Source organism: Typha latifolia, chromosome 1 (assembly GCF_019914945.1).
Source record: "Typha latifolia isolate L0001 chromosome 1, TyphaL0001v2, whole genome shotgun sequence".
NCBI lineage: Eukaryota > Viridiplantae > Streptophyta > Magnoliopsida > Poales > Typhaceae > Typha > Typha latifolia.
In genome coordinates, this window is record NC_133086.1 from 20529522 (window position 1) to 20557216 (window position 27695).

The following is a 27695-nucleotide window of genomic DNA, read 5'->3' on the forward strand; positions in this document are numbered from 1 at the left end:
AAGAAGAGAACAGAATATTCTTACCTCTGAGCACAGAAAGTGTTCACAAATTTAACCGCAGAGTAGCATCCTGTCTTGAAGTTACCATTTAGCCAGAGTAGTGGCCTGAACAGAGAATTCCACATACGAAGAGGTTACAAAGTTACATAGACAGTAACGTATGAAAGCTGAGAACATATCATTGGTGATCAGGCTAACTTGAGAGCAGTTTGGAATAAACAAATAATACAAGAATTATACAAAAGAACAGCTATTTCAGAGGATCAGAAAATAAAACAAATAATATTGATAAGGATTACATAATAGAATGTGAAAGTTAGAACAGAGGATTGCAGCTTAACCATAAAGATGTCTCGACATGCAGTATCCAAAAGGACAAGCGTGCGATGAACTTTTTCAGATCTAGATATACGAAATATATTCATTCAATTATATCTGGTAATAGTATCAAATAAGACTACAAGAGTGTTAAATTTGATATTGCAAAATTACAAGTAGCCTTTTAAACAGCAGTCTGTTTCACATTGGATGTAAAATAACACATTTTCCAGTAAGCAGATCCAAAATTTACACTTCAAAATTAAAATTTACAGCAGAAGCATCATATATTCACTTTCCATTTATATACAAAATCCTAGGATTACACAATATAAGACAACATTACAGAATGAAGATTTTTAAGCTTTAGCATTGGGAACTACAGGAAAGACTTAGAAATTAAAATGCAACACAATTCAAATATTTAGACAATTGTGGAAGGGAAGACACTTTGGCTCACAGGAAGCCTGGTTTATTAGTGTATTCATAAAGAATGAAGCCATGCATAGGCCATGAAAGATTTCTAAAGCATCAATGAGCTCCGGTATCATCTGCACAAAAGGCTGCAAAAAAGGAACCAAAAGACATTTTAATAACAGGTTTGCAAAAGTCAGAGTTATATGCAAGAGGATCACAAGTGCTCGACTTACATTATAGAAAGGGTTGTGAAAGAACATTAATCAATTTGGCAAGTGCTTTTACTTCGAATTGTCATTGCTGAAACCAACTGCTTCCGTTACTTCATCAGTATTCACATCGGTGATCTCCATTTCCTTCACTTTCTCAAGTTGCCTCAAGAGATCTAACCTCTCTGGTGCATACGTGGACGGAATCTGTGTAACAAGAATAGTACTGCACATCTCAGCAAAGTTTTGTTGATATCAAGAGGAAAGAGGGGATGGAAGACGGTACAAACCAGCGCAGGTACATATCTTTGGATGAAAGCCAACATTGCTGCATGCCCAACAGCCGTAACCTGGACATTAAAGGGATCTTTTAAGCTTATTGTCTTCCCCGAGGAGAAAAATGTAACAAAGCAATCATGGAAAATTTTAATTCAAATGATTAGTAAGTTAATTTCTCAGTCAAACTATATTTTTGTACTGCTATGTTAAGAAAACTGTTGCTTGATCTAGCTAGCGTAGCTTCTTTATATATTAAATTAAATACAGAATATAAATGATTGAGCACCTAAATCTGGAAAGACTTCTAGCTACAAAACATATGTATGATGTTTGTAGTGTAATACATTTGATGAAGGGTGAAAAAACAGTTCTGATTGTTGTTTATCAAATTCACAAAAATGCTTTAATAGAGAGTTGGTGACTGCAGAAAGTATCCATATTAAGTTTAAAAGAAGAGTTCCACAAGAATGTGTACTAATATAGTAACTAGTTTGAGTCATATGAAGTAAATCATGCAGAAATAAGTTAAACCTTACAGATATAGTATGACGGTGAAGTAAATAGTGCAGAAATAATTTACCTTACAGATATAGTATAACACTAAAAAGAATCTTACTCCTAAAAACCTCCTATTGTGAGTAAGAACAACAATAAGCAAAACTTCCAAGTTGTAGTACTAATATAATAACTAGTTTGGGTCATATGAAGTAAATCATGCAGAAATAAGTTAAACCTTACAGATATAGCATGACACTAAAAAGAATCTTACTGCTAAAAACCTCCTATTGTGAGTAAGAACAACAATAACCAAAATCTCCAAGTTGTAGCTTGCCTTGATCTAGACTAGAACCAGCCAGAATAAATGGAGCTGGATAAGGATTTGAATAAGGGACCTCAGAAATGAGGGTAAGGCTATGGTCGCCCTTGTTAGTAATGAAACTTGAAACTAATCTAAGAGGACAAGGTATATCCTTCAAACATAGATAAAGACAGTGAAACATCTTTCCAAAACTGCGTACTCTCTAACCTAGTCCATGAAGTAACTCAAGTAAAAAAAAAATTAACAGCATATCGGTGGTAAAACATCTGCAGTACCACATGGGAAAAGTGGAAAACACCTGAATTATGATACCCATATTGTCTAATATCTAGCTTCCTACATGAACACGCCAAATGTAATCTTCAATATTTAGCAATTTTCGTCTAATGGCTTCTTTTTTTTACCAGAATTATCTTCGGTTATGAGTCTGCTAACAACCAGTAACCTTTTCCACTAGATAAAATTTGGAGGAATATGAATTTGCAATGTTACTTGGCAGACACAAGAAGACCGTTGGGAGGACAATATATAAATTCAATATGACTCACTGGAAGAAGCATAAGAATTCCTATTGGAACAACAGATGCCAAGTCAGTCATAGTTCTCTGAACAGCCTTCCTTTCCTTCTCTGTGAGTTCATCTCCAGTAAGTGCTCTTTTTAGCAGAACCGAAGCAGCTGCCACATCTATGGCTAACAGCTGGGTTCCTTGCCACACATCCTATATACAGAAATTAAGAATAGTCAACAAGGTCGTGAAAAGAAACCAAGGGCAACAAGAAATCCAAGACTGAACGCTCTTAAAAGAAATGGCAGGACTCAACTTTTCAGTTTAAAGACTTCATCTTACTCACGTATTACATGATAAAGGAAAGTATCTGATAATTGCAAATTGCTAAGAAAGAACTGAGAAAATCCATTCCTTAGATGAATTTACAAACCAACTACTTTTTTCCTCTATTATCAAAAATGGCATGTCACATTTTCTGCATTCTATTGGTCATTTTTATATATTCCCAAGATCAAACAGGGGCAATTTTGTAATTTGGAATTTATTAATAGTGATCCTATAAAGCCCTGATAATCCCTGAATAATCAAAGATGGCCCTGATCAACGTCAGAGAGCATTTAAAATAACCAAGACATGAAAGACAGGCACACTTCTGTATATTTAGTGCATCGACAACTCATTTATCTCTAGGAACTCCAATTATCAAATAAGAAATCAATTCAAAATAGACAACAAATTAATCTAAAAAGTCATACCGTGGTGGTTTCTTTAATTTTTTCCATTGACTTGGCAATTACATCATCTTTATTTGAAGCAGGAACTAACATATTATGCAATGTAGCAGAAACTTGCTCATTTTTGTCATCTGTAAGATCAGTTTCCTGAGAAAGTAGGCAAAAAGCGATCTCATTAAAGACTAAGAAAGTCAAGAACAAGAAAAATATAAGAATACTAACATGGTCAGTCAACTGACTCAACCCCATAATCCTAGCCATTCTCCACACATTTGAGGCATATGTAGTATCTTAGACCAAGACTAATTATATATGAATAAGGCATGGAACAAACCTAAGCACCTAGAACAATATTGGAAGTTGTCTAAAAGCAGATTGACAATTTCTTGGGTGAATAAAATCCATATATTATTTTCTACTCTATTCTGTAAATTTTTAATTTCTATGACCGACGTCTAATACATACATATCCTACATACGTATGTCAAATGTTTTAGCACTTCCCTAGACATTGTTGTGCCTCATGACGGTAAAAGCTAATCCAAAATCCGAGCTGAAGATAGATAAAGTGCTCACTTTTTGACCTTGGAATGGCATTTGTAAATTTCAAGGCCCATTACAATAATTATAAAAGTGTTAAGTAGCAGTAAACAAGCTTGCATGTCTCTTCTGAAAAACATAATGTATATTGCATATTAAAAGAATAAAAAGGATTAAGTAGAAGTAAACTCTCAGCTTAATACCAAGCTTTACAAAAAAGTAAGCAATGAACATCTAATGATCTGACAGCATTAATATGTACCAAGTCATATGTAAGTTATTGCATCATGAAAACATGGTGAACCACCCAGTATCCAAAAATAGTTATAATATAATTTAGTAAACACTTTAAGAAAGGTCAATGATACAGCTGATTCCAGAAAAAAAATATCCAGATATCAATGAACATCATTTTGGATCTTTGAGAGGCACCATATTGTTCCTGTTCCCTGTCCTTCACTATGTATAATGATGTTCTAAACTTGGTACCTGTTTGTCACAAAAACGTAACCCCACTTATCATGCCATGTGTTCCAGATTTGTATTAAGTGACGAAGTGCATGTGACTAAAAGTTGAGTGAACAAGTATCACGATGTGCATCTTTCATTGTCCAAAGAAACAGAGAAGGAAAAGAAAAGCATATAAAACCTTAATATAATGTATGTTCCATAAACATATGAAGATAGTATGAGGTGCCGCATTTGTTGGAAATGAATATGGGCAGCACTTATAGTACATAACACTGATGGATAGTTTACGAGCAACCCATAAAGCAGATATTTTTTCATATGGGCTCTAGAGGTAGCAAGACAACATATAACATTTGATAACTACCTATAAGCTCTCAGCAAGTATACATCAACTAAATGTAGAATATAGATACAACCTCATTCTCAGCATGGTCCATACTTCCTTGGACCCTCTTTTCAAGCTCAATCAGTTGATGCCTCAGCAGTTCAAAGCGATGAATATCATTCAACTCGTCTTGATTATCCTTTTTAATTACATCAGCCTGCAGAAATACCATTTTACTCAAAGAGGCATGCGCAAGTTTTTAGAAAGTAATCAGGTGGAGCATTACTATGGCATAAAAATAACGATAGGGCAAATAGCATTTTCCTAAACCCTAAAGAGGCATGTGCAAGTTTTCAGAAAGTGATCAGCTGGAGCATTATTATGGCATAAAAATAATGATAAGGCAAATAGCATTTTCCTAAACCCTAAACAACCCTAAACCCTAAACCCTAATAAAACCTTAGACCCTTATAAAAACCCTAATAGAACCCTAAACCCTAATAAAAACCCTAATAAAACCCTAAACTAAAAAAAAACCCTAATAGAACCCTAAACTCTAATAACAACCCTAATAAAAATCCTAAACTCTAATAAAAACCTTAAACCCTTATAAAAACACTAATAGAACCCTAAACCCTTATAAAAATCCTAATAGAACCCTGAACTCTAATAAAAACCCTAATTAAAACCTTAAACTCTAATCAAAACCCTAATAAAACCCTAAACCTTTAAAGGCAGTCCTAAGTACAACTATAGGGAATCCTATGTTACCCGCTGGGGCAGATTCGGGAGCGTCTACCTCATTAAAACCCTGATAAAAGTCCTAAGTACAACTAGTGACCTCGCAGCCAAAAGTCATTGTCTTTTCCTCTCTCTCTCTCTCTCTCTCTCTCTCTCTCTCTCTCTCTCTCTCTCAAGCTATTCCTATTGTTCCTCTTTAGATATGACAAGTCATCTCACTATCTAAGGTCACTTTATTTGTCATTATTAATTTTTTAAGACGTGACTTGTCAAACTGATTAAAGTAAACAGAATAAATGGCATCTAATTCATGAATTGAATCATATGAAGCTTGTGAAGTATTATTTAAAAATTAAAACTGCTGGAGCACCAGGAGCAAGGACTGAATCAGGCATCTTCTATTCAATTAGCAGTCATCCTCAGTCTATAGGATTATCTCTTAGTCAATGAATAACAGCACAAAGGCATTACTTATATGATAGTTTATATCCATCACCTACAAATAAGTATGGGCATTAATACTCAATAGAACATATAACATAAAAATTGCATCAACAGAAATACAATTTAAATGTTGTCATACATCTCGATCTGTTGTTGGTAACCCAGGCTCACTTTTCCTAGTGGACCTCTGCACCAAGAAACTCCAAAAACCACGACGTTTATTATCCACCCTGACGAAAACAACCAAAGAAGGAACACCTTTAATCCATTACGAGAACAATCCTTGTTAAGATATGGACATACAGATACAAATTACTGACAAGTAGGAACTGTATAAAAATTAATCATGACTAACCACAAATGTGTATTAGACATTTAGACTCACCTCTCTATTTGCTTTGCAGATGTTGCACTAGCATTGGAGATTTCTCCAGCAATTTTGACATGTTCCTGACCTCCACTAGTAGACAGTTGGCCATCATCAGAATCAACCTAGTTGAACACACAGAATAATAAGTAAAGTAAATTACTGCAGATCCAGTAGCTTCACTACCAATAAAAAAAATCTCCCAGTCAGTAAATTAGATTTTTGCCAATTCAGCAGCTCTGCTATCTATACAAGCAATGCCACTAGTCAAGCTAGAGAACAATAAACATATGTCATCAAACACAGGATTCTAACAACTTGCAAGAAGTTCAGCTGATATAATAGGTCATGACTATTGACAATGGTCTATCTTATGCACATATAGCAAGTTAACGACAGCATTGACAGAGGCTTTCAGTGTAATTCCTTTCTCTAGAGTGGTAAATTTGGTCCATCAGACCTCACAAACATATCAGGACAACCAGAGGATGAGATGAAAAATGAGTATTGAGATGATCTGGTGGTAATATCCAAGCAAGAATTTTGTCTTCAAGTATCCATTGTTTAAGAAAACTATACAACAAACGTTCTTCAAATCCTGAAACAACTAGACAAATCTAATGTCATGATGGTCATATTCATGTGTCAAGACTCCAGGATTCAAAATCTTTCAAACATAATTATTATGAGAGTAATAAAATATACCTGCTCTAATGATTCTGCCTTTGCTCTAAAAGATGCCTCAAGAAACTCAGCCTCTTTCTTAAGCTTTCTAATCTTCTCAAGGTCAGAGCAGGCAGCTTTTAAGTGTTCTTTACCCGGATTCGAACTGGAAAGATGCAATTCTTGCAATAAATTCTCCAATCTAACCATTGCTTCCTCAACACTTTCAAGCGCCTGCAACCAGGAATTAACTGAAATTTGTACCCAAAAGGAGGTAACAAGTTGCAACTGCTATATTTCAATCAGCAAATATCATCTTATGCCACGATCAAGAAGCTATATAAAACAAGTTAAAAACAAGAGTTCTGAAGATCTTGTTTATCTATAGAGCGGAATATGAAGTACAGGAAAAGCAAGAAAATGGATGAATAAACTCCAATAGCTCTTTACTAAAAGTAAAGGATATCTTTGTCTTCTCTAGCATTTACTACTAATTGGTCACAGCAGTTGGTGAAACCATGCTTTCTACTGTTCCCCAATGCTTAAGGCTGCAATTTATGTGGCCCCAGCAAACATTCTTTTCAGTTATAAGCATTCAATTTTTTGATCATTGGAATATAAACAAATCAAAACTTTTTGAATCCAGTAATCAAGTAATCAAAACTTTTTTAATCCAATTAATGTTTGATTTAACTGCAATAAGTAACAATGAACTATGACTGGGTTAGTGAAACTAAAAACAAAAGTTTACCCATCAGTTGCCCTGCCCTATTGAGATACCATTTTACTTATTGATTTCAAGTGCAAGAGTCGATCCTCTTAAGGAAGCAGTACAAATAAAGCAATATATCTTTGAATGGTCACTTGGTTTCTTATAAAAGTGTGAATGTACCCTGATCCATCCAGTTGAGGCAACCTCTACTGAATATTCGTGGTTACACTATTGGTAATAAATAGATTCTTGGAAATTCCCCATCAAAACAACTTTTTCTCTTCATTCTTCACAAGGTGCAGCTACTAGGCCTTACCAATTAGCTCTCAGATTGCAATCAAACCTCCAGATTCCTAATAAAAGCTTTGATCAATCCTCAGTGTCTCTCATTAATATCAAGAATCATACCGTGTTTCTAGAGACAAATTATGAAAGATAAGCTACATCAAAATTTGCTTTGCTTAGAAGTATGACTCCATGTTCATCAGAAAAGTAAATTCATTAGTCATCAATCCAAAAGTTCACATCAGGAGAAAACATGTCCAATACCTTGTCAAAGGAATCTAACTCTGATTCAGCCAGTAAGATTGCTTCAGGTTTAAGTTGACCTTCATATTCTGCAGTCTCCCTTTTCCTATTCCTACAGCTCATTTAACATTATACAGCAAACTTTTGAGATCAGGAAAGAGAAAATAATGTTAATCATTTATGCAAGCATCATGTGGAATGGTAACAATCAAAATTAGTGGTTTAATCTTATAGCACTTACTTTGTTACATCAAGCTCTTTCATACAATCACTCAACATGCTGTGCCTAAAAGATAAGAGGCAAGAATTAGTGACAAATGTCCTCTCCAAAGTTCATAATTCACCATCTAAGAAGAATGAAATTCCTCAATCACCACATATTACTGTACCCTCTTGATAGAAATCTCGCTGCCTTTATATTTGATGGATTCTCAAGCCACTGGCTATACTTAATAAAACTTGTTATCCAGTAAGAGCACACACTTAAAACTTTAGAAATTACTTCCCTTTTATGTATCCCTTCTTCTTTGCCATTACTATCAGGTGAGGCATCAGATAAATTACTCTGATAGAAGGGAAGCCACTCCAACTCCTCACAGACTACCTACATAGCCATATAAATGTACAATATGCATAAATATAAGATACTGACAAATGCATCATTTACAATCCTAACCTGCATACTGACCTCTACATATAGTTGATAAGAACTAATGGATGATAACTGCGGATAGTACAACACACTTCCACCTATAAGATACCTGAAGGGAGACAATTCCAATCACTAGAACAGCAACAATACATAATTTGAATTGTACAAATATGATCATATTTCCATGTAGAGAAAAACAGAGTGATATTTAACCACACCTTATAATGCCTTTGATCGGGTCATCTATGGCAGTAAAACCATTAGAAGATAAATGTGACTGTGTCCTTCTGCCCAAGGCAATAAAAAACCCAAATATTGCTAAATCCTTTTCCAGTACCTGTGTAAAGCTCAAATATGTCTATTTCACGATTAAGAATCAGGAATAAGATAAAACAGCAAAAACAATAATGAAGTACAGTCAAAATGATACTTTGACTTAATCATTATTGCGTCATGCATCCATTATTAATGAATAAGATGAAAAGATACTCAATCATATTATAAGGCATAAGCTATGTGAACATACGGAAGAGAATCCATGAAAATGTAGGAAATCTAGCAGGATGTTATATTCATGGAAGTAAATTGGTGGTGAGCTGTACTTCCAAAAAATAACAAATTCCTATATGCGACAATTTTAGATCCCAACATAATGATTATTTCTATAACCACTATGTTATGCTATAGTGACTAATATTCTTCTTCACTTGACGGCATTTGTTCAGTAAATAATAGAAATAAAGTGTGCTACATGCTGAAATATCGTCAATTAACTGTGCACTTTTTTCACATATTGAAGTTACTAGGATATATTGATAAAGAGTAGCTTCTATCTTTATCTGCTTCTACTAGAGATGCAATAAATAAGCAAGTAATCAAATGGGAAAGAAACTCGACGATATTTAGCTCAAATTTTTTAAGACTTATAAAGCCAAGCTTAGACCTGCAATTTGTGTTGTGGCTAGTCCAGTACAAAAGAACAGTGAAACAATATTATTGTGGTGACACACTGGCACATATGTGAGTTCTTACTTTCCTTCATATCATATGTTGGCACATATATGGCAACAACGAAATAAATTTTCTGAAAAAAGAAAAAGAAGATGGATCCTGAACCTACTGTTAATAGAGTATTGCATAAAACAATTCACTCCAGTTAGAACTTACAAGTCAAAGTCAAAGCATTATAAGTACTAAAAAATTACTGAAACTAAGTACTAAAAGGATACCTCTTCTGATGATTAATGAAAAACCTTAGGTACACTAGTAGGAGACTTGCCCAGTTGCCTGTTTCTTCATTGCTAACTTTAATTGAGAGAAACAAGAAAAAGAAAGATAGAAGCATCTCTAATGTCAACATAATTCCGAAAATTATCCAACAGACCAGCACTCTCTTCAAAGTTCTAACTATACATGGGTGCCTACAAGAATTTGAGATGCAATCACTAGACACGAAAATTAATTGTGTTAAGAAGGTGGCAAAAGAAACACCAGATTGTTACTGGTTTAAAGATTTTAATTTGAAACTAAGGAATACAGCCACAGTAGCATATCATTGATAAGATTGAGAACCCTGACAAAAGCAAGTATGTAATAACAGAAAATCATTTGCAAAAAGGTAGTAACTACTAAATAGAAAAAGAAAGCCTCTTATTTCAACATTTTGGTGGTACCAGATTCTAACCTCGATACTTTCACAAGTTGTCAGTCTTGACCATATTCTTTCCCGGTCAATAGCTCGTTGCAACTGCTTTTGAATAAGATCAATCCAAAATGATATCTCCTCGAACCCATGATCATTAGGGAACCTACCAGTGGCAGCTCGAGGGCCAAAATGGGAAAGAAATTCTCTGCGTAGACCTATATCTTTCATAGACTGATATGCTTTACTTATTGGGACAAAGTCGAGAAGCATGTCCATAAATCTACCAGTAATATCTGAAACCATAGGAAAGAACTGCTGACAAGAAACTTTTGTCGATCCAAGCTTTGTAATGGCAGCAAGGCAGCTCAGAGCAAGCATAAGTAGTGAAATGTCACTTGCAATGGGTGAACTTGTTGACTCTCCCTTACAGCATCTGATAGAAAGAACATGGTGTTATGCATTCACTGTCAGAAACTCAATTATTCTGCATCCAAATTAGTTTTAAAACCATTCAAGTGGAAGAATATGGGCATACATCCTTGTTGCAGCACTAAAGCGGACGTCTTTTTCAAAAAGATTCACAAATGTTGTCATAACCGATGGGAGTTGATAAGACCAAAACCATTCATATGCAGCATTCTGCTTCATAGACAACTCGTCCTGGATTATTCTCTCCAGTGGAGCACACAGCCTCACTAAACTGCAAATTACAGAATTACAAGTGGCAAGAAAGCTTAGTAAAAAAGAGAACCAGACTGCAAGATTAACGGATTGAACACATAAAGGATCCAATATCAAGGTCTAAAGACACAATGGGGCGACGAGAATACTCCAAATAAATTATCAGGGACGAGAATAATATTCTTCAGCAGAGCTAAGGCTTCACAATGGATCTTAATACATATATACAACTCATTACAATTAAAGTTCAATAATCGACATCTTTCATGTCTGTTAATGACCCCTATTTGATAAACAGATAAGATCTGGATTGAGGCTGATCTGATCCGTTCACATATGGCAGATGTACAAGCACATAATATTATTTGAATTAAGAGAAAAACATAGATAAATTAAGAGATAAGCACATATGTTACATATATAGTCATATACAATATACATAAAGAATCTTAATTTTCCAGTTGGCACACTTATTTAATCCAACCTTGATGAAGCACAAAAACATTTTTGAAGACCCATTGCTTGGCTGAAAAAAATGAACCTTCAAAATCTCACTTCTCTCTTTTGTCTTGGTCAGAAAAACTGAAAAATTATGTTATGGAAGTTAGGAAATCCAGTTCTTGATTAATCATAAAATTTTCTAGGGCTTTGCAAACATTATTTGACAAATGGGAAAAAGAAGCTGAGAAACCAAATTTGAAAGCGAAGCTCAATTTGATTGACCTAAAAAAATAAGTGTCCTCACTTATCACTATCCTACAAGGTTTTAGTAATGCAGGTATCCTTCTAGATTGGGCCCTAAAAGCATTGTTATTAAAAATCATCAAGAAACTACATTAGTAATCCAACATTTAGTCGAGGAAGCATAATATAAACAAAATAATGTGTCCATAAAATATTATCTCTCACTTTTGTTCACTTGTTTTCTAGATCTAGACCTCTTTTGCATGATATATTACTAGGCTACTAGCAATTACTATTATCTTTTCTATTGTGTAGCTTGCTGTAAAGGAATAAGGAATGCCAAAATTAATCAGAATTGGTTGCTTCAATGATGTCATGGAGGCAAATTAGAATAGCATATCTCCATCAAATTGTTTGAAGCACCACCATTTGTTCGATAAGTTCTACAGTTTGCCTAGACTTCATTAATTATGAGTAATTGAGCATCTTCTAAGGAGAAGACAGTTTGCAATGCACTTAACAACAAAAGAAGAAATAAGAAATTTTAGATGTCATATTCTATAATGTGGCAAAGGACTGTGCCACAAGGAAGAGTTCAGGACATGGAAGTTCGACTAAAAGAGCATTCTACTAAGAATGATCATCAAGCATAATAATCAATTCAGTATGAAAGACAGAGAGGATGAATTTTCTGAAATATATTATAAAGTTGGACAATCAATTTTCAAAGTTGCTTCTAGGACAAGCGAGTCCATATCCTTCAAGTAGACAGTAGGTTTAAGATACAACTGCATCATATTAGCCAATTAAGCAATAAGCAGAGATTGGGAACAAGATTACTGAGAAAAGAAAAGCAAAAAAAAAAAAATGAAGAAGTAGAAGTCAGAGTGAAAGCAAATGACCTCCTTTGCACTAATACATTGATATCCCTGTCTCTTGCATCTCCCCGAGAAGAAATCTCAATAGTTGCTTGTAATAGAGAGTACACAGCAGCCTGGGAATATAGTTTGTGAATTCAGACAAGAATATTCAATATGCACCAGAATAGGAACTGCTACTTATATTTTACCATGGTGGAGTGATAGCACAATAGTCATATACAATGACATAGGAACATTCTTGTTTAACATCAGAAGAAGAGTACCAAAAAGATTTCTTGGGGAACAAAATTCGCAGTTCTTGCATCAGAGTCATTGACATTAAGAACCAAAACTTATTGAATTCTACATGTGCAAAACAATGTAACATAAATATCATAAGAATCAAAGAGGGAGAGGTTGATTTATGATTAAAAAATGAAAAAGGAAAGGGTAAGTTACAAAATACTTATTTCCATTCAAATATTCTAATTATAGTTGACTGCTGATGAAACTTCAAGAGGCATATCTATTTGAACTCCAGCAACAAAAGATTTGGAACATACTATTTGATTATGCATGAAGATAAGAGGTTCAGAATCCTGAATAAATGATGATGGAATAGAAAAAGACACTAAGAGAGGACATATGTGAGAGGACCGAAAGGGACAGAGGAAGGAATAGTAAGCGTTTGGGTTAGAGCTACAATCAAACATATGGTAAAAGATTATTATACGGTTATACCAATATATATATATATATATATATATATATATATATATATAAAACTTATGCCTTCCATCAACAGTGGTTTCAGGGCTATTTTAAGCTAAAAGCTTCAGTTTCAAAATTTAAAACCTACTCTCTGATTATCCTCAGGTTAATGGTTAGGCCCCCTAACGTTTTGAAAATGGGCACTTGGGTCTGTATGGCTGTATGCGGCGCATGTGGTCCGCCTTATAAATAATATATTCCTATGTTGGAGGTCCTCCACTTCAAATTAATTGTAGATGTTCCTAATCTGATAGATTCTCTAGTGGCTTGCTATGTTCCTAGAAAAATTATAGTTTTCATGCTTTCTAAGCTATTAGCTCAGTGTAATAGTTTCTTCAGTTTTCAACTATTAAGCCACCTCGACTTCAAAATACAACTAGTATTCTCCCCATGCGCCTAACCAGAAATCACTAAATTCCCTACATGACAGTCTACTGCCTGCAGTCTATTATAAATATACCATATATTATCTACTTTTGCCAAACCTTTTAGTGTTAAAGTTGCGGTCCTCTTCTAAGACATTAAGTGGACATACCATCATGTTGTCAGGTCAAAAGTAAAGGATTTTGATGCTATCAGACCACAATCCCAGGTCAGGGGATTTGCAAACATGTGTCAGTTCAAAAACCAACCTACCTATTGGATAAACAGTAATGATTAACCACCTAAATCAAACAGAACTCGCATAAGGAAGCCTGCTTTACCATGGTGGACTAAAAAATATGAAAAGCTGGCATGAATTCCATTTAAACTGAAGTTCAACAATGTAAAGTAATGGCTAACAATCTGGAAATGAAATTTTGAATTTGATGTTCCAAATTTACTTATTGCTCTAATTTGAGCCTATTTTTGGCTTAATTCAGTCAAGTAAAATGAACTTAGAAATTGCATTGTAGCTTTCGAAGAAAATATTGTACTCTTCCAAACAATATGGATAGTAATTGCATAAAGCATGCAAAATGATTCTAGTCAGTTACCGAACAGCTAGTAGAAATATTTTGGTATGCTCATTTTAACTATTAGATTAAATTACACACAAGCAAAACTTACAAGGTATATTTAGAAGGACCACCATTTAGTGGAGGTGCAGAGAAACAAAATTTCAGTATATAGACCATCAAAGTTGTACATTAAAAAGAGACTAAGAAAGCTTGTGATAAATAGCAGAAATAGATCTAGGGGATTAAGAATGTTAAATTGCTACCTGATAAGACAGTGTCTTAATCCATGCATTTTTGTCCACACCAAGCCATGCTTTTGAAAACCAAGGGCTTTTTGATGAGCTATGTTCTAAAATAGCTAACTCAATAGCTCTTGCTGCATCATGTATGGCCTGAATAAGTCCGCTGCTTAGTTCTTCACTTTGTAAAGTTTGATCTAACTCGACCCTCATTTGCTCCATATCACTGCTTGAAGTAGTTTGTGGGATTCCATTGACTGTTACACCATCATCAGGTGAAGCCAGAGGAATCTCACGCATCATCCTTCTAGCTCTATGAAAGGATGGCCGTAGTTTCTTACATTCTAACCACCTAGGACTAAGAATATCTTTGTAATTTTCTGACAGCACGTACCTTAAACAGCCCTTCTTCGTTGAAATACAATGATAATATTTCTGGTGGTTCAGATAACAGACACCTTTGCAGTTGAAATTTATGCCAAAAGCTTTGGATGAAATATAAATCTTTGAAGTGCTGCGTAAAAGATATTAATGAGGACTGATGAGTAGATTCTATCAAGCTATCTTCCATGACTGTATTAGACAAACACTAGGGAAAGAAACAAGCAATGATGCATGAAGAGAATAGCTTAGGAACTCTAATTTTATTACAATAGTTATTCCTATAACTTCATTTCCACTAAAACCTGCCCTTGTTTAAATAAGATGCAGACTTAGCTGCTGCCATCAATAGTAATCATGTTCTTTGTGTGATTGAAGAAACATATGATGACTAAGATTTCTCAAACAATGTTGAGCTACTTGACAAATTAGAAGCATGCAAGATAAAGGATATGAAGGGCCACAGCAAGACTATCAGTCTCAGGTCCAGCTGGAAGTGACATAAGTACGAAATTTCTGGGAGATGCCTTTCTGAGTCAATAGCCTACAGTGGACCGTGATATTACAAGCTAAAAGGGCTGTTCCTAACAGATGGAAGAAAGTTGTCTATTATATCAGAAATAACAAGAATAAGGAGGAACAGATTGACTAATATTATCAATACAAAAGGAGAAATTATCTGATGGGCTGGCTCTGCCAAATAACTACACTCAACAGGCCCTCTGATGTTGTGTGACTCTAATTCTTTGTCTTTCAAGAAGAATCAAGATGTCTCTATTTTGACGGCCAGCAGTAATGTGTGGCACACCTATTTTTTCAAGATGGAAAAAATAACAGCAACTAAAGTTTGCGACAGATTCTTACACAAATGCAACAAATTTACTCATTCTTTTCAGATTAAAATGGCCATAAGCAAGACATTAAACTCTCAACGAGGTCACGCATTAGCAATCTTGATCTTCCAAAAGTTATAAAGCTTCAAGGAAAACCTATCAGAAGGATACGAGAAGGTAGTTATCTACTGTGGCCAGCTTTCCAGCTGCTTCATGGGCATCATGTCAGCAATTGTTCTCCGCTCTCAAGAATAGTTCCCGTCATTGGACTCGCAAAGAAACCGAGAAAGGACGACGGGAGAAAATAATCTATAGAGAAACTCTGGTGATAATTCCCGCCATTGGATTTGCAAAGCAACCGAAAGGATTATTCATTTGAATCCTGACAAGAATCATGGATCATAATCGTCGCAAAGCAGCCAAGAATAGATGATTCATGACCATCGTATCAAGAACCGTACTCCGTCAATGGATTCGCAAAGCAACCAGGAAAGGATGATTTATGAGAATCACCACAAAAATAGTCCCCATAATTGGATTCGCAAGGCAAACAAAAAGCATGGTTCCTTAAAATCGTACCAAGAATCATTTATCATAGTTTCAATCGCAAAGCAACCAAGAAACGATGATTCACGACCATCGTATCAAGAACCGTAAACCGTCGTTGGACTCGCAAAGAAAACGATAAGGATGACCGGAAAAAAAGAATCCGACGGAGAAAACCTGGTGACTAATCCCGCCGACATTGGAGCCTCGCCTCCGCGAGGGCAGCGACGGGAGAATCGATTGATGACGTGGTGGTTCGACGACGACGCTGCCATCGTCCTCTCTCAGCTCCGCCGAGAAGCAAGAACCATGGATGCTCCAAGAATTCGAAGCGCAGGAGGGAAGAAGCCGGTGGACTGTGGAAGAATTGGGAGGGGATAGGATTTATATAGCCGGAACTTGTGGTGACTAATGGACGATCGGGTTTGGCCTAGTTTTAAACAATAGGTGCTTTACGAGTCCACACGTACCGAACTGAACCATTGCTGCCTCACCTCACACTTTTGAAGGAAAACCCTGCGTAATTGGTAATTACGGCCTTGTGGTCTATAATACGGTAATACCTATAAATTATACGTTGGCCTTAACTTCAAATTTCAAATTCAAATTTCAAATGTCGCGAGTCCTTTTTTTTTCACCAAACTAGCTCCTTCTAAATCTTTTTTTACGCATCTATTATACTTTAAAACTTAAATATAAAGTTGTACATAAATTTTGTCATGTTAGCAAAACAGGGGTAACAATTTTTAAGATAATCTGTTTACACGTTCAACAAGTTACTTAGAAATTTGACAGTCTGCTAAATAAACCGTTATTAAGTCTTAACAAGAGATTTTTTCACATAAATTATTTCTTGGTTCAATAACTTATCATTAGAAGTCATTATATAATTCAGTGAGTTATATGAAAATTACTTTACTTAAGACTTAACAGTTTATTGAGTACTTTTTAAATTTCTCACAAGTCAATTAATTGAAAAGCGATATATATTTGAAAGTCATTATTCGATCCAATAATTTTACTAATATGATAAAACTCATATACATTCGTATTTTACTAATATGGGCGACATCGACCCAACTCCGAGTCCAATCACATTGGGTCCACCGCAGGCTAGCTCTTCGGCCGACCTTTTGGGCCGTAACCAACCCACTATTAATCCGATTCCGACCAGGACTCGGAACGCGGAAGGCAATGGCCAATGGGTTCTCCGTAAACAGACAGGGGTAAATGGTCATTTTGACTCTAACCCCTATTCTACAAGTTATACTGTATTTGACGGCCCTGATTAATCTCCCACAAGAGCTCGGTTGTTCTGATTCGCGATAGGATTCTTTTTCCGCCGCGAAGTTTAGAGCCGTTGTCTCCTTCCATTCCTCCTATTCTTATTCTTAGCCGCCGCAAGAAGACTTGAAAACGCCGGACGAGCTCGTAGGTTATCTTTCTCTGGGAACCGCGGAATTGAGATTCTAGGGTTTCACATTCATTCGCATCTCTTTCGCGGTCCTTGGAGTCCCCAAAACGTCCCAGTCCACTGCCTTCTTCTTGGGAAAGCCTTAGAGTTGCAAAGGTTATTATTCTTTCCTGCCAAATTTTGGTTCTCTTTGCTCTCTTTTATTGTTCTCTTCTCGTGTAGGTTTGTTTTTTCTAGATTGGTTATACGATAGAGTTCCTTACGAGTTAAAGGTGAGATTGTTTGGCGCAGATTAAGGTCACGCGACGGGGTTTATTGCAATGGCACTTCGTTTCGAGGTAATGGAGTCTAGTGTTCTGTCAGTGAATTCCAAAATCGAGACTAACTCATTCTGAGCTGATTTAATATTGAACATGTAACTTGATTGAAAATCAAATCTTGCTATGGATCCGTTGATATTAGAAGATTTCATGCTGTTATTATTCTCCCGTTGGTCTTTCCATTTTCTCTATCTAAGATGATTAATAATTTCTTGGAGTTGGATGTCTGTTATATCTTATGTACGTGCAGATAGTAGGAAGGTTCAATCGTGCCCGTGCAGCTCAACTAACGCTGCCTCACTTCATTTGCCAAACACCCCTTTTTATGCCTGTGGGAACTCAAGGTTTGATAATTTTATTCCTCTGTTTGTTATTTCATTGAATAAAGCAATAACACTGCTAAGCACAGAAAGTTCAACCAGCTGTATACTGCCTACAAATGCAGTGTTTATCACTTGCTCTTTACCATTCACTACCTGTTTTTGATTTCGTTGCGGATGTTACTTCTAGATGACTTATCTGCAAAGCTTCTTTCTTTCCTGTTTGGTTTCAAAGAGATACCTGTGGCTTGAGACTTTCAGATGTCAGGGCTCTGTTGCCTTCTAAGGTATACCTGAAAATGGAAACTAAAACTGCTGTATTGTCCAAAGCTGTTGAAACTGAAACTTCACAAACCTAACTGGAACCAATACTAGAAAGTTAAACCTAGTCACGGTAGAAACTGAATAGTAGAACCTATCTATCTCATCCAAAAGGTTTTGAGTATGCCGTGGAACTGCAATAATGCTATTCAGCCAACATGTTTCAATTTGAAGAAAAAGCTTCAATTATGTCTGGAAATCAAACATCTGACTAATATTTAGGATGGCTCTTGAAGAGTTTCAAATTTGAGGTCATTGAAACACGTAAATATGTATAGTAACTGACAGAACCAATGCACTTTGTTGTTGGCTTATTATTTCCCAAACTCACTTTCTTTACTTATGTCATGTCGTTCTTCATTTTATCTCTTCTTTGCATTCGTTAGTGTTAGCTCACGTTTCACGTCACACATATATCTGCAATTGTATTAGACTGCTTCTCTCAATGAGACAGAAGGTTAGACATACGCTTGAATCTGTGTGATATTCTTTATTGCTAACACTGAATCTACACCCTCTTACTTATATGTTGGTTTATTTTTGTGTAAATAAGCCTTTGATTTGGTTGTTTATAATGAAGAACATGAAAGTATCATTTTTTGTGGACTGCCCCTTGGAACTTTATGTGCTTATAAATGCAGGTCTTGATCTTATGTAGATTTCTTTTTTAGGTACAATAAAAGGTCTGACTAATAACCAGCTTGAAGATATTGGTTGCCAAATTATACTTGGAAATACCTACCATCTTGCTCTTCGACCTGGTGCTGAACTAATCGATGAACTAGGGGGCCTTCACAAGTTCATGAATTGGAAAAGAGCACTACTTACTGATTCGGGCGGTTTTCAAATGGTTGAGAGACACACCTGATTATTTAAATTTATCACATCTGATATATCATAGATGTTTCATCACTGACACTAACTAGTTGCAAAAACTTATTTTGTTCAATATTTTTATTGAAAAACTGTTTTACTTAACTATCTGGATTTTACATTATATCTAATGGTACATTTTTTTCAATTCAACAATTATGTTGATATAGTTGTATTTTGTATTGATTTTATGATAAATATTTTTCGTCGCATCCATTAATCTATCCTTCTTTTATTATGGACTATTGTTCCCGTTTAATTTTTTCTATTGTTTTTCCTTTTAATTTATCCGAGCAGGTAGACATTAAATTTAAAGTAGTTCCATATGATAATGTAAAGTTATCTGGAATTAAGATTGAGTTATTATTTCAGAAAAAAGAAACCTAATATAAGGAGATGAAGGTTAATGACATAATCAATGTAACTTCTGAAGTATGGCCTAGTCTCTCCTTGTGTCTAACCACAATGCTTCATGCAACCTTAAGACAGGCTATACTAAATGAAAATGCCAAGTATATAGAACTTATATTCTATTTTTTTTCCTAGAAGACGTTCAAAATCCTCGTGTTTTCTCATCTCTCTTTTGTATTGACTTAATCTTGAGTGTTTTCTTTTCTCTTTATATTCTTGACCTAAATCTTCTTGAACTCCTAAATCCTTGGTTTTACTCCTGAGGTGCTAAAGTGAAATGAAGAAGTTCTGCCGTGCTAATGTTGACATTCCCATTAAAGTTTAAATCTAGCATTAAATACAAAGTGGTAGAAGTTGAATTTTATATCTAAAATTGTTTGCTATTTATGTTTGCTGGAATAGATCTTATTTATGCCAATTTGAAATGCATTTATTTTCCTAGGTCTCTTTGCTGCATTTAGCTGACATTACAGAGCAAGGAGTAACATTTCAGGTATTCCATAATTTACTGTCATTTTTTTATCATGAAATTTTTTTCAAGAGAAAAGATGTCTCTAGTTATTGATAAGTACTGGATAACTTTGACATGTTCTGTTTATCATTAAAGATTTAAAAGTTTTATAAACAGGAAATCCTGCCTACTTACGTTACCACATGTATATACCCACATGTCTCTCTGTATCGTATCTCTGTGTTTATCTATTTAGAGTTCTTTTTGCCTATGTATAATTGAAATCTTTTTCATGTCAGTCGCCTATTGATGGGAAACCAATGCTCTTAACACCAGAAGAATCAATCCAAATTCAAGTAGGTATATCTTTTCAATTAATGTTACATGCTGATATTAGAATATCTGGAGCTAAATGAACTTCAATATTTTTTTTCATATCTTGATATGCTTATTTCTTAGTTGCTGGTACAGATAAGCAATCTAATACATAATACCGTATGAGTGGAGTTTGTTTGTTCACTTTTGCGTCTTTCATTATTTTATATGTATCAGAAAATGATTATATCGTTGGTATACCTCATGTCTCTACCAAATGTATCATTGTGTCTTGCAAATCTATGTGCAGAATAAAATTGGAGCTGACATTATTATGGCCCTCGATGATGTTGTGAAAACTACTATTACTGGTCCAAGAATTGAGGAGGCTATGTACCGCACTCTTCGCTGGATGGATAGATGTATAGCTGGTATAGTATATACAAATTTGACATAATAGAATAATATAGCTCATCTTTATTTATCTAGATCCCTTGGAGAAATCCTATCTTTAACTCTATGTTGTTAGTTGCATTTCTAGTGATCTAGTCTACTTTGATTTTTGTCTTTATTTAATTGATTATCTTGATACAATGAAATCTATAAGATTCAATTTTACAACAAAAGACGGAACATTCTGGGTTAGTTGGAAGAAAGATGATTTGAACTTTTGAAACTCAGATCATCTATTGAAAACTGATCATTTCTATTTGCTATATGCTGGTAGTTCTTGGTGGATGTAGTCACTGTGTCATGATTAAGAAACCTAGGCTATAAATTTAAAATTATTTTAACAAAAAGGCTGCAGCCCTGTTTCATTGAAACATAAAACAGCTAATCTACATCATCGAGTTTAACCCTGCATGCTATAAATTCACAATATTTAGCCATCATTGACTTATTCTATTTAAGCTTGAATCTTGGAGGTTATATTTTTGAAAGATCTATCAAGCTTCGAGTTGAAAACTTTTTGGTATATTTTGAAATTTATGTAGTATGTATATGCTGTCTTTATATCTTTGTCCTGTTGAGTAAGAATCTTCTTCTGATAACTTGTCATGAATAAGCGATACCTCTTTAGCTATTTCAAATGGTGATTCCTAATTGACTAATTGTATATATCTGGGTTTATGTTGAAGTGAAGCTCATAAGAAACCTCATGTTCAGAACTTATTTGGAATAGTGCAAGGAGGACTAGATCCAGTTCTCAGGTGAGTGCTAGTGGAATGTTTGTCTTATAACATGTTCTTTAAATCGTAGTTATTTGAAGGATTGGTTTAATTAATTTTATATGGAACAATAATATCAAGACTTATGAACTATCTGTTTTCCAGGGATATATGTGTAAGGGGATTGGTTGAGCGCAATCTTCCTGGGTATGTTGCAAAGTCCATTTTCTGCCTTTCTATTTTCTGAGCATTGTTTTTATCTAATGCATAGGTAGGATCAAATGCAATCATTGTTGGCCTATCATTTGGAACTTCATCTAAATGACTTTATGTATCTACCTTTAGCTAGATTATATTGCTGATTAGGATATGCTTGGCCCCACTAAGAACTTCATAGGAGACAAAATGTCGAAAATTGGACGGATAAAAAAACATCATTTTTCCTTGAAGTGTGATTCATGTAAAGCAATTGGGAAATGCTATTTGGTTTGAAGAATTTTGTTTTTTACCCTAGCTAATTAGATCCTCAAAGAATCAAATACCTGGTGACATCCCCATATATGGGGGAAATCCAACTTTTTTATGAGAATATTCTTGATTAAATGGAAAAATAAAACTTCTCTTCCAAAGTTGTACAACACAGTGTTACGTATATTTCAGTTTTACATTGAATTTTTAAGAAAACTCTGCAAAAGTACTTATATGGATCATCGTGCTCCCAATATGACAAATACCTTATTGAAACTCTTTTCACATAGAAAAATGAAGGTATTATTGAGCAAGTGTTTCATATGCTGTGTGCCGGCATGTAACTGCACAATGGGCAAGGTCGCTGTTCGGAAACAGCTTGGCTTTGTACCGCTGCAATGGAATACACACCTGCACCATGCCTTATGTACAATTATGCAGCGCACAATGCTAGTAAGATACAGATGGTAGATCAATGAATGAATGGGCATGCTTGAGGGGTTTAGGATTTGCTTGGTGGCGAAGTGTTTGAGGGAATTTGGCTTTGTACTGCTGCAATGGAATACACCTACACCATGCCTTCTGTACAATTATGCAACACACTATACTATGATACAGATGGTAGACCAATGAAGTATGGGCATGTTCGAGAAATTTAGGATTTGCTTGGTAGCCAAGTGGGTGAGGGAAGAATACACTGAAGAAATATGGCAATTAAGTAATTAAGGCAGATAGACTGTTCTAATTTCCCACTATCTTTTTATCGATTGAATGTGAAAAGAAATAAAAATGTCATTTTAGGTTCTTGAGATTCTAAATGTATTCACTCTAAATTCATTAGATTTATGGGGAGACTTGTGGAGAACCTTGTTTTTCTCTCGAGGAGGAATATGTCTTTTAAGAAAATAAGTAGCAGTATCTGCAATCCATGCTTCGTGTTTCATTTTTCAATTTCTTTCACTAGTTAATGAAAAGTTATTGACTAGTTAGCAATATTTATGTAGATGATTCGAAGTCCATAAAACATATCCATAAATTGGTCTATAAGTTATAGGTTATGAGCGTGGAAGATGTCAGTCTGGCACATTTTGCCACCAATTCTGTTATTTATTTATTTCTTGTAATTTTTTCCTTTTACCAAAACTATAAATTCTGTAATCAAGCTACATGTAGATTGACCTGTAACAAGTGCATTCTTTTGCTCCTACTAGACTAGTGATTCCTTTTCTGAAAATAGTCATATTTAAGTACAGTAACTCAACTTAGTTAAAGGAATTTTTTTTGGTGTTCTCTTCAAGACTGACTTGATGCATCAATTGCAGGCAATCTAATTTTGATGATTAAATGTCTTATTCATTTGATTGCTTTCTGTCAGCTATGCCATTGGTGGTCTTGCAGGGGGTGAAGATAAAGACTCATTTTGGCGTGTTGTGGCCCAGTGCACAGCTGCACTGCCTGAAGATAAACCACGATATGTGATGGTGCAGAATTTAAATAGCATTTAACCTTACTTTTAGTTTAAAATGAAGCATTTATCTGTGACTGTTATCTTATTATTCGGCAATTTTGGTCCTACTTCCTTTTGTTTTATAGACGTGCATTGCAGGGCGTCGGGTATCCACTTGATATTGTAGTTTGTAGTGCTTTAGGAGCAGACATGTACGATTGCGTTTACCCTACACGCACTGCTCGCTTTGGCACAGCACTCATACCAGAGGTATGCAGTTTCGAGCTTTGTTTGTTACCTCGTTGGCAGTTGACACTATTATGTTGCAAATGCTACAATTCGATCATACAAAAAGGAAATAGATAAAAGTAGCCAAGTTTCATGTTGTTGTAAAAGACTAACTAACTTTTGTAGCAATCTATTAACAATTCAGAAGTATTATTTGCATTGGCTATGTCTATAGAGCTGAAAGGTGGAAAAAGTTGTGTAGCTGACACCCATTTACAGACATGGTTCTTTTGTATTTGTAATTTATATTATAAATACAAAAGTTCGGATTTGATACCCTCTTATATTGCATTTAACTTGTAATTGAGGAAGTTCTGATTAAAATGTACAAAATGTGAATTATTTTATGTTTAAAGTGGCCAGCATCTTAATGAAACTACTACATTGGGGTATGTTGACCTCTCATAGGGCAGTTCAATTGCTACACTAAATCATGCCTATTTTTGAAGCTGGCCAACTTGGCAGGATCAAAGCTATCCTACAACCATTTTAGTATCATTGCGCATAATATGTAATTGTTAATCTAAAGCATAGCAAAATGTTGATGCTAGGTGCAGGGCAATTTAAAGCATGCTACAAGGTGATGCTTGTGAAATTTTTATCCTAGTAATCTTTTCTTAAGCCAGTTACCTAAACTATAATACATCGTAAAAGTCACTACAATCTCTTCAAAAGAAAATGGGACCAGCCAAGTCGCACAAGACGTCTCATAATGATTGAAGTTTGACGCACGAATTATGCAGACCTGATAATAATGTGGCCCTGAGTCAATAAAACGTTTTACTCGATGATTGGCTGTGAGATGTTACTCTTCTTGTCATAGTTTCTTTTATACATAATAAAAATTCACTTCCCAGTGCCAGTAACACTTTTGAGTGTTATTAAGACATTCAGTGAGCCTGCTTATGGGGGGGTACTTTTCCTTATTGTAGTGGTTACTTTTTCTTTTTCAGGGAGTTCTGAAGCTGAAACACAAGGCGATGGAAAATGATGGAAGACCAATTGATTCTACATGCCCATGTATGGTAAGCCATTAATCTGACTGATATCATAGATTCCTTTTGTACCTTGTACTGGCTGAGTGGCTTCTAATCATGTAGTGCTGCTTGCAGGTCTGTAAGAATTACACACGTGCTTACATACATTGCCTTGTCACAAAACATGCTATGGGTTCTCAACTGCTATCGTATCATAATTTGTCATACATGATGAGGGTAACATCCATATTCCTGTGGATATTCTTAACTTTCTTCTATTGCTGTATGTGAGAAAATTTTCACTTGCAGCTAAGCAGAGACCTGCACATGTCAATTGTTGAGGGTCATTTTCCAGAGTATGTCATCTTAGTTTTTGTTATTATAGTTTAAACAGACTGTTTACCTATTTTGAGTTGTTTTATTGTTGTATGGCTTTTGTTGCTCTCATGCAGGTTTGTGCGAGGATTCCTGCGGACACAGGTTTGTTTTCTCACTTTATTAGCTGGACTTATTTCTCAAAACAGTATTATTTGATGTGATCTTGAAGGTTCGGTTTCATGAATCATGATAGAGATGTTTAAACGATGGAAGTTTAATATGGAAAATCTAAGATTTTGGTTTTATCATAGTGATGTTTTCCGGCTAACATTGTTGTCTGATATTCAACAAGAAAATAGTTGTACACTGCTAGTTAGATTAATTGGCCCATATTGGAACAATTTTACAGTTCCCCAAGGGTGATGTCCCAGAGTGGGTCTGCAATGCCATGGAAGTTGCTGGTGTTGACATATCTTCCTGCTGCGCTCCCTTCCCGTCGTCTTGCCATTAGCTGAACAATTGGCAATACTGAGTTGATTAGACTAGTTTCCCACTCATCAAAATCGATGAGTTTGACAGCAAGATTCTTTTGTAGAAAGGTTAGTCTGCAGCATCTTATTTTTCAGTAATATGCTGCACGTGGGGAGATGACAACTTCAATATTTATAATCGTCACTACGATTGATGATGTTAAAGAAAGAGAAACGTGGAAAATTTTATTTTTTTACTTGATGCTTCAGTTAAACTTACCCAAGAGCACTGGTGCATTATCTAAATGGCTTTCTAAATATTTTCTTTACCAGCGGTAGTTTTTTCTTTGATGTAAGATCGTGTCAGCTGCAATTCAAGGTTGTGCTCTGTAAAATGATTAGTTTGATCTCATGTTAAAGGTAATCCGATAACCAAGTTGATAAAAGATGATCGCTAAATTTAACTGTTGTTACTCTTACTGGAATAACTTCCTGGTGCGATCAGTACTATAGTTGTGTTATTTGAACTTAATTGGACTCCTAGCAAACTTATCTATTCCAAGATTAACATTAGCAGTTGCTTGATAGCCATGATTATGACCGAATAATCATGTTAAAGCTACTAATCCAAGTTAGTGGGACCTCGAGATTAAACTTTCGTAGGACATAGTTGGCGTAAACGCAACCAAATAAAACTTTTCTTCATCATACTGCAGTTACAATGGCTTTTTAGTGTCGTAGAATTGTTTCTAATAGCGATTAGAAGAATTCAAGGGGAATTGGTCTCGAATTTTTGGGATCCATGCGTTTTAACACATCGACTGTACTTATTCAAACAGCTCCGATCACACTCGCTGTATGTGATCGATGAGCTGAAGGAAATCAAAGTGCATACTAGATCACTGAGTCCACTAGTAGCTCTAATACTGTGTGCTATTTGCTCTTCGTTTTTGTACCGTATAACCCAATTCTTTCTAAAGCAATGGTATATTTCCAGAAGGAAAGTTTTGTGTAGCCACTCTTCGTTCGTCGCCATCCCGAGCGCCAGCTACTCTCTACGCTTTCGCCATCGCGGGGCCCTCTCCTCCCCTCTGTCTGCAGCTATGGCACACATGATCTCTCGACTCTTCAGAGAGAAAGGTCTTCCCTCGGGGCCCCACCACATTGAACGGTCCACAACGGCATCCAGAGTGGAGCGCTGGCCACGAGGTTTTGTTTTCTCCCCCGTATGGACCCTTCCCTTGCCCACCCACATGGCCCGATCTCTACTTCTTTCTTTGGAGGGATTTATTCATGTCACACCCTAAATACGTGTTTACAAATGAATAGTTCCTACCTTTGTACTCTCTCTCTCTCTCTCTCTCTCTCTCTCTCTCTCTCTCTATGTGTGTGTGTGTGTGTGCGCGCTTTAAAATTGACATATGCCACGCCAAATAATAAAACGACACGACGGGTGGTGGTGGTCCAGACCAAAGTGGGTCCCAAAGGGGTGGTGATGAGGGAGCTGCAGGAATCCCGTCGTTCTCAGAGGGTCCCCCAACGATCCCACCATTCAAGGTTGTTTGGTTTTAGAAGAAACGACCCTCGTTAACTTCTACCACTGTAGACATTCGGGTTAATATTTAATAATTATTTGATCGAAGCTCTATATATGAGTAAACTCGTTGTGATATGTCCCGTGGAAGTGATTGCATTGCCCACTATCCTTAATTTTAAGCCAATTAATTGGAAGAAGTGATTGCCCACTATCGAACTAGGTGAATCCTATAAGTTAGGATGAGATCAAAGTCCTTGTCAGGAAAAGGGAGTCCTTATCTCGGAAA

General features: G+C 35.6%; 2 protein-coding genes across 11 annotated transcripts; one reads left to right on the plus strand and one right to left on the minus strand.

Moving 5' to 3' along the window:
- Positions 1–543: 543 nt before the first annotated feature.
- LOC140784963 (uncharacterized) lies at positions 544–16683 on the minus strand. 8 transcript variants are annotated; one of them, XM_073132646.1, is made up of 20 exons: positions 16488–16680; positions 14945–15064; positions 14575–14863; positions 12642–12733; positions 10910–11074; positions 10414–10807; positions 8948–9087; positions 8766–8838; positions 8452–8681; positions 8319–8363; positions 8099–8189; positions 6880–7071; positions 6193–6299; positions 5947–6037; positions 4714–4839; positions 3308–3433; positions 2592–2762; positions 1235–1294; positions 969–1151; positions 544–881 (listed from the first exon to the last, which is right to left on the minus strand). In XM_073132646.1, the coding sequence occupies exons 1-19, from the start codon at positions 16583–16585 to the stop codon at positions 1017–1019; spliced, it is 2745 nt and encodes a 914-aa protein (XP_072988747.1). In that variant the 5' UTR covers positions 16586–16680; the 3' UTR covers positions 544–881; positions 969–1016. The 8 variants fall into 8 exon arrangements, with proteins under 8 accessions (XP_072988747.1, XP_072988712.1, XP_072988729.1 ...); XM_073132611.1 differs by having other exon boundaries at positions 14575–15064; positions 16488–16681; XM_073132628.1 differs by having other exon boundaries at positions 8948–9066; positions 14575–15064.
- A 944-nt stretch (positions 16684–17627) lies between these two features.
- On the plus strand, positions 17628–26201 carry LOC140784999 (uncharacterized). 3 transcript variants are annotated; one of them, XM_073132687.1, is made up of 16 exons: positions 17628–17880; positions 17947–18062; positions 18295–18388; positions 19357–19535; positions 20412–20462; positions 20720–20776; positions 21046–21166; positions 21880–21946; positions 22070–22111; positions 23748–23853; positions 23979–24089; positions 25061–25132; positions 25220–25321; positions 25394–25440; positions 25537–25564; positions 25812–26201. In XM_073132687.1, the coding sequence occupies exons 2-16, from the start codon at positions 18045–18047 to the stop codon at positions 25911–25913; spliced, it is 1197 nt and encodes a 398-aa protein (XP_072988788.1). In that variant the 5' UTR covers positions 17628–17880; positions 17947–18044; the 3' UTR covers positions 25914–26201. The 3 variants fall into 3 exon arrangements, with proteins under 3 accessions (XP_072988788.1, XP_072988779.1, XP_072988795.1); XM_073132678.1 differs by having other exon boundaries at positions 18016–18062; XM_073132694.1 differs by lacking the exon at positions 20720–20776 and having other exon boundaries at positions 18016–18062.
- Positions 26202–27695: the final 1494 nt, after the last annotated feature.